The 14753-nt window shown below is 25.4% G+C and overlaps 2 protein-coding genes across 8 annotated transcripts in view; both read right to left on the reverse strand.

The window, feature by feature from the left end:
- Positions 1-14753, reverse strand: part of LOC105214508 (longitudinals lacking protein, isoforms F/I/K/T) — a 76183-nt gene that overhangs the window by 17830 nt on the left and 43600 nt on the right. The window lies entirely within an intron of this gene.
- Prdm16_0 (uncharacterized) lies at positions 1357-13912 on the reverse strand. 2 transcript variants are annotated; one of them, XM_054234156.1, is made up of 3 exons: positions 13023-13912; positions 12137-12332; positions 1357-1745 (listed from the first exon to the last, which is right to left on the reverse strand). In XM_054234156.1, exons 1-3 carry the CDS (start codon positions 13045-13047, stop codon positions 1622-1624), a joined length of 345 nt encoding a protein of 114 aa, XP_054090131.1. In that variant the 5' UTR covers positions 13048-13912; the 3' UTR covers positions 1357-1621. The 2 variants fall into 2 exon arrangements, with proteins under 2 accessions (XP_054090131.1, XP_054090132.1); XM_054234157.1 differs by having other exon boundaries at positions 13029-13909.

A 14753-nucleotide genomic window follows, 5' to 3' on the forward strand; every position in this document is an offset into this window, starting at 1 on the left:
ACGTGCAATGTGGACAGCTTACGCGCGGCTTCTTGCCACATTCAAAACTTAAATGACGCTTCAAATTCTTTTTATAAGCATACATTTTCTCACAGCGTGGACATGTATGCGAATATGTCACGGAGGTGGAGAGTGTCTGCAAATCATTTTTCTCGTCACTAAAAGTATCCTTGTTTGCTGTGTCAAAGAGTGCACTATGACGTTTCTTCAATCTTTCCTCATGAGCAACATTATTTAGTGAGGTCACAGATTTGATGCAAATCGTCCAATGGCTGTCTGCAAAACGAAAATGAGAGAGGAATAGGTGAGTAAAAGTGTAACATCTTTGAAATTGAAAATAAAAAAGTTTAAAATATAATTAAAAAAAAAAAATTAAATTAAATAAATAAATATGAAAATAAAATTAATTAATATAAAAATAAATTAAGTAACTAGAAAAATAAAAATAAGTAAAAGTGAAATTGAAAATGAAAGCAAAAACTAAACTATTTAATATACGTGTCTTAGTTGTATATTAAAATTACTAACTAAAAATTAGTTACCTCAGAATTTTTATATTTTTTATTATTATATAAACAACTAAAAAGATACATATTTACGTATGTTAAAAAATACTAAAAATAATAAATATACATTTTATTTTATTTTTTATTATATATTTAAGCATGACAATAAGGTATTACAAACATTACAAACATTAAAGCGCTAGCTATTGTTAATTTACATATTTTTCTATCTCAGCAACATGTTGCACAACTGGATATCAGTTTTTAACATTTTTTTGGTTTTTATTTCATTTTAATGTTTTTATTGTTTTGTATATTTTTTTATTATTTTCATATTTTTTTAATTTTCATTTAATTTTTCTGTGTACAATACTACAAATTATATTTCTGTATACATTTCTGTCAATATTAACTCATCTTCAATAGATTCTTACCATTATCTATTAGACGTTCATAACACTGTGATGTAGAAGTATTAACGAAACACAAATATGTACGAATTTTCCGTTAGTTTATAGTGTAGTTGTAGTTGACAAACTGAACTGTAGTGGGAGCGGGGAAATGATATAACAGCAACAGACGCAGGTAGTACCGTCTACTGTTAGCTTACGGTAGCAATTATTGAAATGCAATGACAATAAAGTCATTCAATAATTGACCTGACTTTATAAAAAAACAAAATAATATTATTCAAAACAATATTTACATTTCGAAAACTTTATTAATTACTAATTTCGCACCACTAAGTGGGATGCTCCCGCTTGAAATGAGTCAAAAGTGTCTCCTTGATGCCACAACTAAAGCCACACAAGTGACATTTAAATTTATTTTGCAACAATTGTTTGCTATTTTGACGCCCATAACGTTGATATGAGACCACTTCGCGTTTCGGCGCTTGCGTGCGTTCCAAAGCCCTTGTTGTTGTTGTTGTTGCATTTGGCATGCAGCAAATAATCATAGTGTCTGCAACATTTTGCTCATTCTCATTTTCATCACTAATATCTGCAATACTCTCCACAATTTTATCAATTTCGAGACACGACATATCGTTGCTTGCCGTTTCTATGAACTTAAAACTCTCGGCTGATAATTCTATATAGTCAGTGATATTGAGATTATCCACATTTTGTGTGCAAAATATGAAGTCCTTGCTTGGAGTTGTTGCTGTTGTTGATATGGGTGTGTTGTTTAATTGCTGCTCGGCTGAGCACACTGTGCCCCGTTGTCGTCCAAGTGCAACTGTTTTGTGGGAGAGAAAAGAGAAAAAAAGTATATTTTAGTATTTTATAATAATTAAATATGTTTATTAATATAAAAATATTTCATTTAATTTTTTTTTTTAATTTTTATAGTTTTTTATATTTAAAATTTAATAAATAATTGTAGGAAAATAAAATAATATTGAGTATTATATAAATTATTGTAATATTTTATTATAAAATTAATATTTTCATATTTTTTGAAATATTTTTAGTAAATTAATATTAATATTTATAATAAATATTTTTAATAAAATAATAATAATATTTTTGATATATACAATTTTACAATTTACAAATTTATTTTATAATTTTTTTGTAACATACATAACTCCGCCTTTCTGCTTCCTTCCATCATCCTGCTACTCCCACACTCTCTTCAACATCTCTCTTAGGCCCTACCGTTCGAAATAAAACACATTTGTTTTTTTTTTTGAGTTTTTCGTTTTCATTACGTTTCTTACCAATTTAAATATTTTATTCATTATTAACGGCATCATCATTCATTAAACAAATTATGCTATATATATGTATATATATAAACGCTTTAATATTCATAGTTTCGTCTTATGTATGTATTTATATTTTCACTATTTGTTTCTGAGTTTTTTTTTCTTCTTTTTTTTGCTGTATGTATATATTTTTCGACTATTGCATCGGTATCGATTTCAAATTTCAAACGTAACGTAATTCTTGCTTGTTGTTGTTCTATGTACTCTTATGTTATGTTCTGTGTACTACAAATTGCTGTTTGTTTAAATACCATTTGGCATACTGATTAACAAAAAACAACAAAATGGTTTACAATTAATTGTTTATTAATAAATAACATAGTTACATACATAACAACGTATGTATGTAGGTATTTACGTGTGTTTTTAATATAACATAAATTGGCAAAAATATCAGTTTGGCTTTGTAAATGAATGCGCAGCCTATTCGTAACACCACATTTCAGTTGTTCTTCTGCACGCTGGCGCTCTCTTTCTTGTATTACAATTCGATTTTTCTTTTTTTGAAATTATAAATCGCTACTTGCTTCATTTCTTCTAGCTTATTAAATTTAATCGCAGTATTATTACAGTATTATTCCATATACATATATACTCTATATGTGTGTATATATATTTTCTTTTTTAGGTACTAACAAATATCATCATAAACGTTTTAGTGTGTGTATATATAAATATCATGTTGCTCTTTGCGGTTATTTGTTTTTCTTTTTTTTGTAATTTATTTTTTATTTTTTGTTTTTTTTTGGCTACGCCACGTTTTTCTTAAACGAAATAACAGTTAAAGACTATTTTAAATTCCGCTTAACAGACGGGCAACTATTGCTATAATAAATATATATATATAGTATATACCTATCCTTTTGTATTGTGTATATGCATCATTGTTATATATATATATATATATATTATATACATATATATATATATATATATATGTTTCATATATGTATGTATTTCAATTTATCGATTTTTTTGTTTTTTTTTTTTATTTTTTAAATTTTTGCATTTTTAGTTGTCTAATTTTGTCTACAAAAACATTTTCGTTTCTTTACAGTTTTTCATCTTTAGTTTTCATTAATTGCAATTATTTCAATACGTTTTCTAATATGGTAATATGGCAAAAGTGTGTTCGCTTTCTGCAAGCTCACAAATAACTGTTTTATGTTTATATGTATATAACAAGTTTTATATATCTATTTTTTTTGTTCTTATTTATTAGACTCTCTCTCTGCCGTGCGTTGGCAAAACTCTGCTTTAATAACGATTTCTTCTTTTACTTGTATATATATATTTATATATATCTATGTGTGTGTGTGTGTGTATAACTGTGTGTTCATGTGTGTATATTTATTCTTTTAGCTTATTTGTATATTATATACCATGTACATATAGCTACTTACATATATTATATACTCGCTTGCTACACTTTCCAAGTTGTATCGCTGTGGCTTTTGCTCAGTTTTTTATTACAAAAAATAATAATTATAAAATAATAAACCCTGTATGTTTTTGTAATTCACATATTATTTAGTTTTCTTTTTATTATAATATTATTTATTTTATTTAGCGTTCAGCCAGGAAGATGCAACAAGCGCGAATAAATATATGCTTTTGCCTATATGTACATATGTATGTATTTATGTATATATATAAATATAAATGTATACATATTGTTCATATAGCTATGTATGTATTGTATATGCATGTATGCATTTAATAAGTGTATATCTATGTATTTGGTTGATTTCTTTGGAGTATATTTTGTTCATTTATTTTGTATATATAACTATGTTCATTGCATTTATATTATTTATATATATATGTATATATATGTATGTATATGTGTAGTTTCAACTGTACCAACAAGTTTACTCTAATTAGTTGACGAAATTCGCGCAACATTATGCTATAAATGACAACAACAACAATTCGGTTACAACTAACCGCCCGCAGCACATAAAAAATAAACAGTTTAACAAGGCATTATATGTATGTATATGTAACAGTATATAAAAAAAAAAAACATAAAATAAAAAAGAGAAAAAATTAAAAAATAAAAAATTAACCAAAAAATACAAAAGATAATATAAAACATATATATGTGAGAGCAAAAAAATAAAAAAAATATATAGAAATTAACGAATAAAAAATAAAACAAAATGAAAATATACTAAAATAAAACCACAAAATAACAACAATAAAATCATATAAGCATATGCAACTGTTTAGAAAAAAAATATAATAAAAAAAATTAAAGATAAATTATAAAAATAAAAAAAAAAAACAATTAAAAAAATTAGGTAAATAAAAATTAAAACCAAAAAATAAATTAAAATTAGCGAAAATAAAGTATAGACTAAAACAAAATGAGAAATTAATATTAACAGACAAAATAATATAAAATAATATATAAAAAATATTTGAAATTATATAAAAAATATAAAAGTTGGGAAAAAATAAATATAGCAATAAAAACAATACAATAAAATAATATATAATAAAAACGAATTTAAAAACAAAAAAATAAAAGACAAAAAATAAAAAAAAACAATATGTAAAAAGATATAAAATGAATTTAAATAAAAACATAACAATAAAAAATAATTTTGAATTAGAAAAAATTAAAAAAATAAAATTTAAAATAATAAAAAAAATGAATTTAAAATAATAAAATTTGAGTAAACAAACAACTGCAAAATGTAAAAATTAAACATAAAAAATAATATATAAATAAAAATATTATATAATGTTATAAAATTTACAAAAATAAAATATAAATTAAAAAAAAAATTCACAATATTATATAAAAAATGAAAAATAATTTAAAGTTTTAAATAACTTTTTAATAATTTTGTTCATAATTTTTAAAAATAAACTTTTAAGGTACAAATTATATTTCTAATTAAAAAATAGCATTTAAAATTAAAAAAATATATTTAAATTAAGTTACTTAAATTAAAAATAAAACACACTTTGTACCATAAAAATAAAAACTAGTAATTAATTTCAATAAAAATTATTCTTAAACCAATAAAATTGTTAACACTACGCGACAAAAATACGCAAACTTGATTTAAAAAAAAAAACAATTAACGGTGTAAACGTAATAGCGTCAAAAGGAGAAAGTATAACTTTTAAACAATTTAAACAACAAAATATAGCATATAGCATAAAAGCCGTACATAACAGTGTGTTAGTGTGTGTGTGTTTGGTGTTAATTAAAAAAAAATATTTTAAAAATCTAGCATCTGTGTTTTTACATTGTAAAATTGATTTAATCTCTTCGTCGTAATTAAAATTAAAGATATATATGTTTACATATATATTTATATTTATGTATACGAGTATATGTTTTAATAACGCACCGTTAGGAATTACATACACATTAACTATTTATTTAGCTTGCTGCTTGCTTCTTTGCCTACGCGAACTCTATATATATATAGTATATATAACATATTTGATTTGATACCATCACATAGCCTATGCAAGTCACGCTTTCCAAACACACATTTTCCAATATGTTTACCAACATTTTGCGCTACTTCCCTGCCTCTTCAACTTTTACTTCTTATAATTATTATTTTCATTTTCCTCAAATATACATACATAAATAGGTATGTATACGAGTGTGTGTGTGTGTGTGTTAGTTGTCGTCATCATCAACTAGATATACATATGTATCTTGACTAAAATATTCATATTCATCTAAGGAAACTTAATGCATAAGTATTGTTGTAAATGTGTGTGTTGTTGTTAAAATGTCAAAATAGTTTAGCAGCAGGTTCCCATTTAGCGTTTTAAACAATTTTTTTTGTATTTATTAATAAAATATACTTTCTATGCAGGTAAACTTCGCTCATTTAAACTAAAGTCGTTTGACTTTACACTAGATACAAGTGTACTTCGTGCTTAACACATTGACTAGATATAAAACTAAGTCCCTAAGGACTTAATGTATATATATATATATATATGTATGTATTGAGTGGGTACATATGAATTTTTGGAAAGATTTAAATAAAAATTATAAAATATTGGCACTTTGAGTAGAATTTAAAAAATAACGGTAATTTTTAACTAATTAACAAGATTGGAAAGTGGTTACTGGGACCTGCCGAGAAAATAAAATATTTAAACAAATTTTTTCTTAAAAAAAAAATTCTTTCAAAAATAAATTTTCTTTAAAAAAATTGTAATTTTAAATAATTTTTAAAACAAAAAATATTATCAAAAATAACTTTTTTTAATGTTAAAAAATAATATTTTTTAAATATCTTGGTTTTGTAGGTACTTTAATTTTTTGCATGTATTTCATACATATTTACACATACAGTGTTTTATATATACATATATGTATGCCACAATTCCAAGTTAATTTTCACTTATTATTTGAAGCCAAGTTTAACTTGGCACTGTCGCCTAATTACATATTACATATGTATATGTATATTTGCATAATATTGTACATAATTCAATTTTCTTTAAAAGTTAACGAGTATTAACAATAATAAAATTAGCAAACTTTAACAATTTCATAGTTCACACTTACATATTTATGTAAGTATGTATGTATGTATATATATTTTTCAATGTATTAACTTTTATAAGATTCTCTTCGTTTAGTACGTTTAGTAGCTGTTTAGTACAGTGCTAAAACGGTACTATGGCACAAACAACATTGTCAGGTTTAGACATTTACTAGTTTTCGTTTCCGTTATATGACTGAGGCCTATCATTTATACTCATTATATAACACACAATGACTTTTAACCGTTGATATCTCTAAAATTTTCTATGCTAAGCTCGCTAAACTCGCTCCCCCAACGATATCCCTCAGTGTATTTTGTTCCATTGGCGTTGTTGTATATTTAACTAATAAATCAGCTTTTGGTTACAGATAATATATAAACTTAAAATTTACATCATTAAAACTCATCTATGTATGTATATACAGATCGATTTTCAAATCTTAGTTCAAAAATCGGAATTATATTCGAAATTTTTGATGTTTTTGAAAATCTAACCTATAAAAATAATTGTCAAGAATAATATTGATAAATATACAATATTTTTACATATTGTACGTCAAAATTTTCATGTTTTCAAAAAACTAACCAAACCAAATTTTCAAGAATTTTTAATTTTAAAATTAGGTACGGTTAAGATATCAAAGTGTTTAAAAAAATTGTTTTTCTTCGTTCTAATATATATTACTCCACATTATTAAGCAGTCGGACATGTAAAATATAACTTTTTATAATTTGAAAAAAAAAAATAATAATAATTTCAATTTAGTTAAATTATTTCTAAAAAACAAAAAAATATATATTTAGTTAAAACACCCGTTCGTAGCATCTAAGGTACAAATTATTTGACTAATATTCATATTAATAATATATATGTATATATTTTTTAATTTATTTTATGGTTTGATTATAATGGCACTAGTAGCAGTTTTCTGTGTTTTGACTATTTCATATGAGTGTTTCTTTACTAATATATACACACAATTGTAAAAATAATTATAATACAAATATATAATTCATATGGTTGTATGTATTTCTGCATGGCTACACCATAATTCGATATTGAAAACTAGAAACGCTGTTATAACCGTTGGGGAGGCTTGAATATTTTTATGATTTTGTAACTACGCTTTTAAAACAATTTTTATGGCACAACAAGGCTTTTGAAATGAAAAACACTTTTACATAATTATAGTAGAAATTTACATTTTAAAAGTGAGTACTGAAGACTTTCATTTTCAAAAAACAGTACATACAAACACTGATGCATACATACTTTAATATTTATACTCATATTGAGCTTATTTATATTTGTAAATATACATGTTAAATGCAATTTATAGCAACTTTCACGAACAACTTTCACGGTTGTAGCTAACGTTTTTTGCTTTTCTTTCTTGAAAATCTGCAGTAATTTCGAATTATTTTTGTATTAAATTATGAATTTCATAAAATTAACGGTAAATTATAGTGTTTAGATAGATGCTATAATTATAGCAAAGCACTTTTTAACATATTTGCACTGTTCGGTTAGGAAAATTACGAAATTACGAATTACTTAAATTCCTCAATTCATTGCGTTAAGTTCTCATATCAACAGAGAAATACATATATATGAAATATATACGAATATGTTTTGACAAGTATTACTTGGAGTATATAACTAAGTTAAATTATATGTTAAGCCTCAAAATAGTTTCCAAAAACTTAAAAAAAACATATTTGTCACATTACAAAAAAATTCACATTTTGAACATTATAAAAAAATTATTGTAATAAATTTTATAAAAAATAGGTTCCACAAATTTTTATATTGTTTTGTAGGTTATAAAAAATCGAAAAGTTTCAAAAAAAAAAATTATTGGTTATAAAATAACACATTTTTGATTGTATAAACATATTCTTAATTTTCAGTTAAAAAAAAATTGTAAAAAATTAGGTTGCGTATTTTTTTATATTATTTTTTACGTTTTAAAACATCAAAAAGGTTGGAACATAAAAAAATAATGAAAGGTAAAAAATAAAAAAATTGTAAGTTATAAAAAAATATTTGGGTTACACCCAAAAATTGTTAGGTTTAAAATAATTTTAGGTTATAAAAAAATTTGAGGTTAAAAAACAATATTTAGGTTATGAAATAACTCTGTTCATTAATTTTCAGTTACAAAAAAATATGTCCAGTTTTTTCAGTAAAGCTTTGTTAGTTGCAGTAAACAAAACTGTGATCATAACTGTAACATAAAATGTTAGTTGCTTTGCTCTTTCTTTCGCTAAGTTTGTGTGTATATGTATGTAACGCCTATAATTTCAATACAATTAGCTATTAAATCCCTAAAGATTCCGAGTTCTTTTTATATATTTAACCATTATCGTGTTTAATATAAAGTTTTGTGTATGTATGTGAGTGTTCTTGTGTGTGTGTATAAGTATCTAAAACAACAATATATTTGTAATAGGCACATATATACATAACATTTCTATGATGTTTTAACTAAATTACATACTTGCATACATATGTGAGTGTGTTTATATATGTTGTATGTATGTATATATGTGCATCATGTAGATATTTGGCAACAAATAAACACAGTACGTTTCGCAAACTTCACACTTACATATACTATTATATTATATATGTAATTCCTGTTCGATTTTGCAACATTTTTCAACGCTTTTGGTTTACTATTATATATTTTTTGTATATATATAATATATATATTAATTTTTTTTAATTATTAATATTTGTTCATTTTTAATTTATAATTTCTAATTTCTTTTTTAAGTTACTTGGTTAGTTTGACTAAATTTGTTACTCATTTATTTGAACCCTAAGTTTCGTTTTCTGTTTTTTTTTTTGTTGTTGTTTCATTATTTAATTTCACTGTTTCACGTTTCAATAATTAATATTAAACTACCGTTAATGCAACAACATCTGTGTTTAAGACAAATTTAACTAATTTTTATACATACATACAAATTTTGTATATATACTGTATATATGTATATGTATGTAAATATGACACTTGTTGCAATATTATTTACTTTACGTTTTTTGTTGTTTTATGTAATACAATAAGTATTTTTTGTCAGTTAAATACATAGTACCTATGCATGTATGTACACACTTGCATACACATATGTTCATATGTATGCATGTATATACATATGTATGTATTTGAATATCCATTTGTTCTAAATTACTTTTAATATCATCAAATATTATCTTTTATCTATGTAAATAAATGATGTGGCATCCAATAAATTCGTTTTGTTGTTGGTTATAAGTTGTTTTTGTTTTTTTGTATTTTTTTTTTTTTTTGTTGTTTTTCTTTAATTCCCCATTTGTATCAAATTGTTTAAAAACTTTTGGGCTTGACCGTGCACCCAACTAGCCTACTTCACTTATTGTTTGCTATTTTGTTTTTTTTTTTTTTTGTTGTTGTTACTTGTTTTAGTATCTCATACTGCAAATATGTTTGTTTGTTTGTATGTAACACACTTTTACGACTTTTTTCTTTGTTCTTGAACAATTTTAGTTTTTGGTTTGAGGTTGAGGTTAAAATCCTATGAAATTCCTAATATACATATGTATCTTTTTTGCTTTCTTTCTTTCCTTGCATGTATTTAACTATATATGTGTGTATTGTATATGTATGTATGTAAACCGCATGCATTGTATACATATTGGTTGCTATTTACTTGCTTTTACATATGTCTGTTTGTTTGTATGTAGTGCATATGTAATTCCTACTATTATATTATATATAATACATATATAATATATGTATATGTATGTACTACTATACACTGCTGTTGGTGTTGCACATGTTGCTCTCGTTTTGAACGCACTAGCTCTATTTGATTTTAAAGAAAACATTATCTCATAAGTAGTATTTGACACAAACACCGGATTCCAGGTGTCGCTTTAGGTGGGAGCTTTGTGAAAATGCTTTACCGCACATGAGGCAGCGAAATTTTTTCTGTCCACCACATTCATATCTGGAACAACATAGAAAACAAGCAACGCAATCATTTAACGATGGGTAAATAACTGCTATATATATGTATTTGTTACATGCTATATAAAAAATTTTGTAGAGGCAAAAGTGAGGTTATGCGTGCAATTGTTAATATTTTTTTGTCTTATGGCATTTTCGCATCTTTAATCCATTTTCTTTTTACTATAATTTGCCTGCATGCTTCTAAACATCAGTTGGACATCTTTGGAAAGTTTGGTTATGTTCACCCTATATTGTGAAGTTAGTGCTTGAGAATTTATCGGAAAACGTATACTTTGATGTATGTGTGTATGTGCAACAAAAGATAGGTAACTGTAAATGGAAAATTTCAGGTTGGAATTAGTAAAACCAGACTGAACAACTAAAAGATCTTTTCGAAGAACACTACTCTCACTTTTCGTATTAATTTTCGAAACTCTTGAGATAGAAAAGCTCTTAAGATAGATATATTTAACCCGGTTTAGGTATATAATATAATATATGTATAATCCCTTAGAAATATCTTTCTTTATTCTTATTTGTTTTTATCTAGGCTTATTTTTCAAAATTTTATATCATATTTGTTTATTTCAAATATATTTAACTTCATCTTTATTCAAATTGCTGGGTTATATTTGACTTTAAGGTCCAAGCATGATCCAAGCAATCAAAACGAATGTATGGATGAATCTCTCCTTCTCCTTCTCCTTTTAGATATATACCGACATTATAATATATTTCAGAGAGAGGACGAAAACCATGAAAGCGTAAAATTGATGCTCCCCGTTATTTCTCAACTTACTGACATGGTTAAGGTTTAATAATGCCAATGAGAATACAGAGGGATTCTTCATTTTCAAACCTAGGTAGGTAGGTATAGTGGATGTCGAACGACGCATCTGGGTCTTATGAGCAAGTCAGAGATTGGTTGTTGTCTTTGGTAATCAATATTTGAAAAAGTTTCTCGAACAAAGTAATTGAGATCAATCGATTTGACAATTAAGGGCATTTCGGTTCGAGTTTGATTATCTAAGTATTTAGATATCTTTCTATACTTTTATTTTCAGTGATTATAGCCGATATTTCAACAGTTATGCTGCTATTCGCCGCGGAGAAATATACAACAAATCAAAAAACTTCAAAATCGGTCTAAACGTTCTTGAGTTATAAATGGTGTAACAAAACAAAATAAAATCAAAAATTAAAAAAAATAAGTTTTCGTCCAAGTAATTACCCCCCTTCCCCCACATGTTATAAATATGTATAATATATACAATTGAAATTATTTTTTAAATATAAAGCTGTCATTTTGGTATTCGACTGACTCACCTGATATGTCTCTGAAGTGAACTTGCATCCTTATAGCTTTTAAGACAATTAAATCTCGGGCATTGATAGCGTCCATCCGGATTGATAAACTTGAATAGATCGGAAAATTTCAATTCATACCAGTAGTCACGTATTAGAGCCTGTTGGTTTGGGGGCGGAGTTTGGCTGGATGTTGTCGACGAGCTGGTCGTGCAGCCTTTATAAATGTAAGCAAAAACGAAAGAAAAATACAAAATTGTAGAATAAATGAAGTTTTTTTACAAAAAATAAATAAATATATAAACCTATATAATTTCAGACACACACAGTTGTATGTATAAGTGTTGCAGGTGGAGACTTTGAAAATCATAGATAAAAGTATTTGAACTTGCGTTACAAGTAACTGAACTTATTTTAACTGAACTTGCGTACTTTAGTTTTGTATTCAAGTAATACAATTCAAAATTTTGCGAAATATTTTATTTTTGTTTTTGGTTTTTTAATTAGCGTAAAAGCAAATTAAAGCATTGCGTAAGTTATAGGAATTTTTTTTATGGTTTAATAAAAAATAATCATTATATGCAACAACAAACGAAACGAGCGAGTAATTCTCCAAAAAACAAACTAATAAAACTTATTTAAACATTATTAGGTGATATTTTTACATTGTATATGTATATTTATGGAATGTGAATATATGTATGTATATTGACTAAGAAAATGTTGGAAACAATTAAAAATAAAATAAAAAATTTTTATTAAAAAAAAAAAATATTTAAAAAAATTAAAAAAAAAACTAAGAAAAAATTGAATTAAAAAAAATTTACCGTAAATAATTTTAAATGTATAAATAAAATTTAAATTAAAAAAATTAAAAACAAAAACAACATGAGTGAGCAATATTTACAATTACGTTTTGGCAATCGGTACATGGTGTGTGTGTGAGCAAACGACACAAACAGGCTGGTGTATGTATGTATTTATACAGCGGCGGTGCTTTCACGGTGCGCAAGGACTCCCACATACGACTAGCATTAGTTGAGATATGATGACGTTGTGATAATGGCTGTGTTTTATTGTTGTTGGACTTAATGCTGGTGTTACTGTTGTAGTTGTTGCTAGTACTGACTGATTGACTGATAACTTGTGGTGGTGGTAGTAATAGTAGTAGTGGTTGTGGTGGTTTTGGTGGTGATTTTGGTAGTTGGTGGTAGTAGATAGTTATACAATATGATGATGATTATGATGATGCGATATACTCATTCATAGCAATACATACGCTTATTATTATTAAAGACCAATGTGATTGATGATGAATTTGGCGATTCGTGATTATGCGTTACAGATGAGATTAGCTCAATATACAATTTGTACACATGAGTGTGTATGTGTGTGAGTGTGCGTTAAACATTCTTTTTTTTTTGTTTTTTGCAAGCGCTGTTTGCCATTGACTTGACTGCATTTGCTTCAGACACACAATTTCCTTCACTGCATTGCACACTGCCCTCTATCTCACACTCTTTTAAACCAATGTTCCCAAATTTCCTAACGAGATTCACACGTTTCAGTCGCTGCAAATAGGCCTTCAAAGAGAAGCTTTCAAGAATTGTTAATTTTAGTGAAACAAATTGGTTTTTAAAAGACTATGAATCTTTGGTGCTGTAATGTACATATGTATATATATGTTTTTATATATATACATACAACTATATAAAATATATAAATATGTATATACAAATTTAAAAATATATACATATATGTACGTACATTATGTAGTCGGCCGAAAAGCAAAAAGTACAATTTTCAGTTAGGACATTCAATTTTTTATTCAAGTATAAAAATATATATATAAATATATATTATATATTTACCGTATAAAAATATAGTAGTATTTATGTATTATGCGAATATGTATGTATGCATGTGTATAGTATGTAAAAAATATGCTTCTTGGCAAATATAAATACGAAAAGTTTTAATTATAATTAATTTTTTTTTTCTTTCTATTAGTACATAAATATAAGTAAATATATACTTATGTATATGTGTTTATTTTATTATATAACATATTTTTATGTTTCGTCTTAAATATATAACTATGTATACGCTTTAAACTTAACACAGACCAGCCATAATATCTAATAATTGAGTATTTTTCGAAATTGTCGCGCTTTATACAGGGTGTACAGAAAAACTCGCCGTGCGCTTTAAAGAGTGCCAATGCATTTTTTGGCGATTAGTTAAGTTTCAAAAATTACCGTTATTGCCTCTAACTGGATTTTACATAAAAATAAACCGTTATTTTGTGTTCAGCAACACTGATTAACGATACTTTAGCAAAGGAGCACCCTTTAAAGGTAAGGTTAAGTTGTTTATCCTACACTCCGCTGCGAATATTCTTTTTTTAAGTGAGTCAAACATGTTTTTGAGTTATAAAAACTTTAAATACTGTCTTCAAATATTTCTATTTACTTTTTGTTGTTGTTTTTACTATAAGTTAGTTTGTTTAAAATAGTTGTATGGCAATAAACTTAACTTTACTTTATTTGTATATATGTATTTATGTTTGTTTGTTTGTAGTTATTTTTGTATGTAAAACTATTTGTATATCAGTTGGTTTTGTTGTTGCTTTCATTGT

This window comes from Zeugodacus cucurbitae, chromosome 6, assembly GCF_028554725.1.
Source record: "Zeugodacus cucurbitae isolate PBARC_wt_2022May chromosome 6, idZeuCucr1.2, whole genome shotgun sequence".
Classification (NCBI taxonomy): domain Eukaryota; kingdom Metazoa; phylum Arthropoda; class Insecta; order Diptera; family Tephritidae; genus Zeugodacus; species Zeugodacus cucurbitae.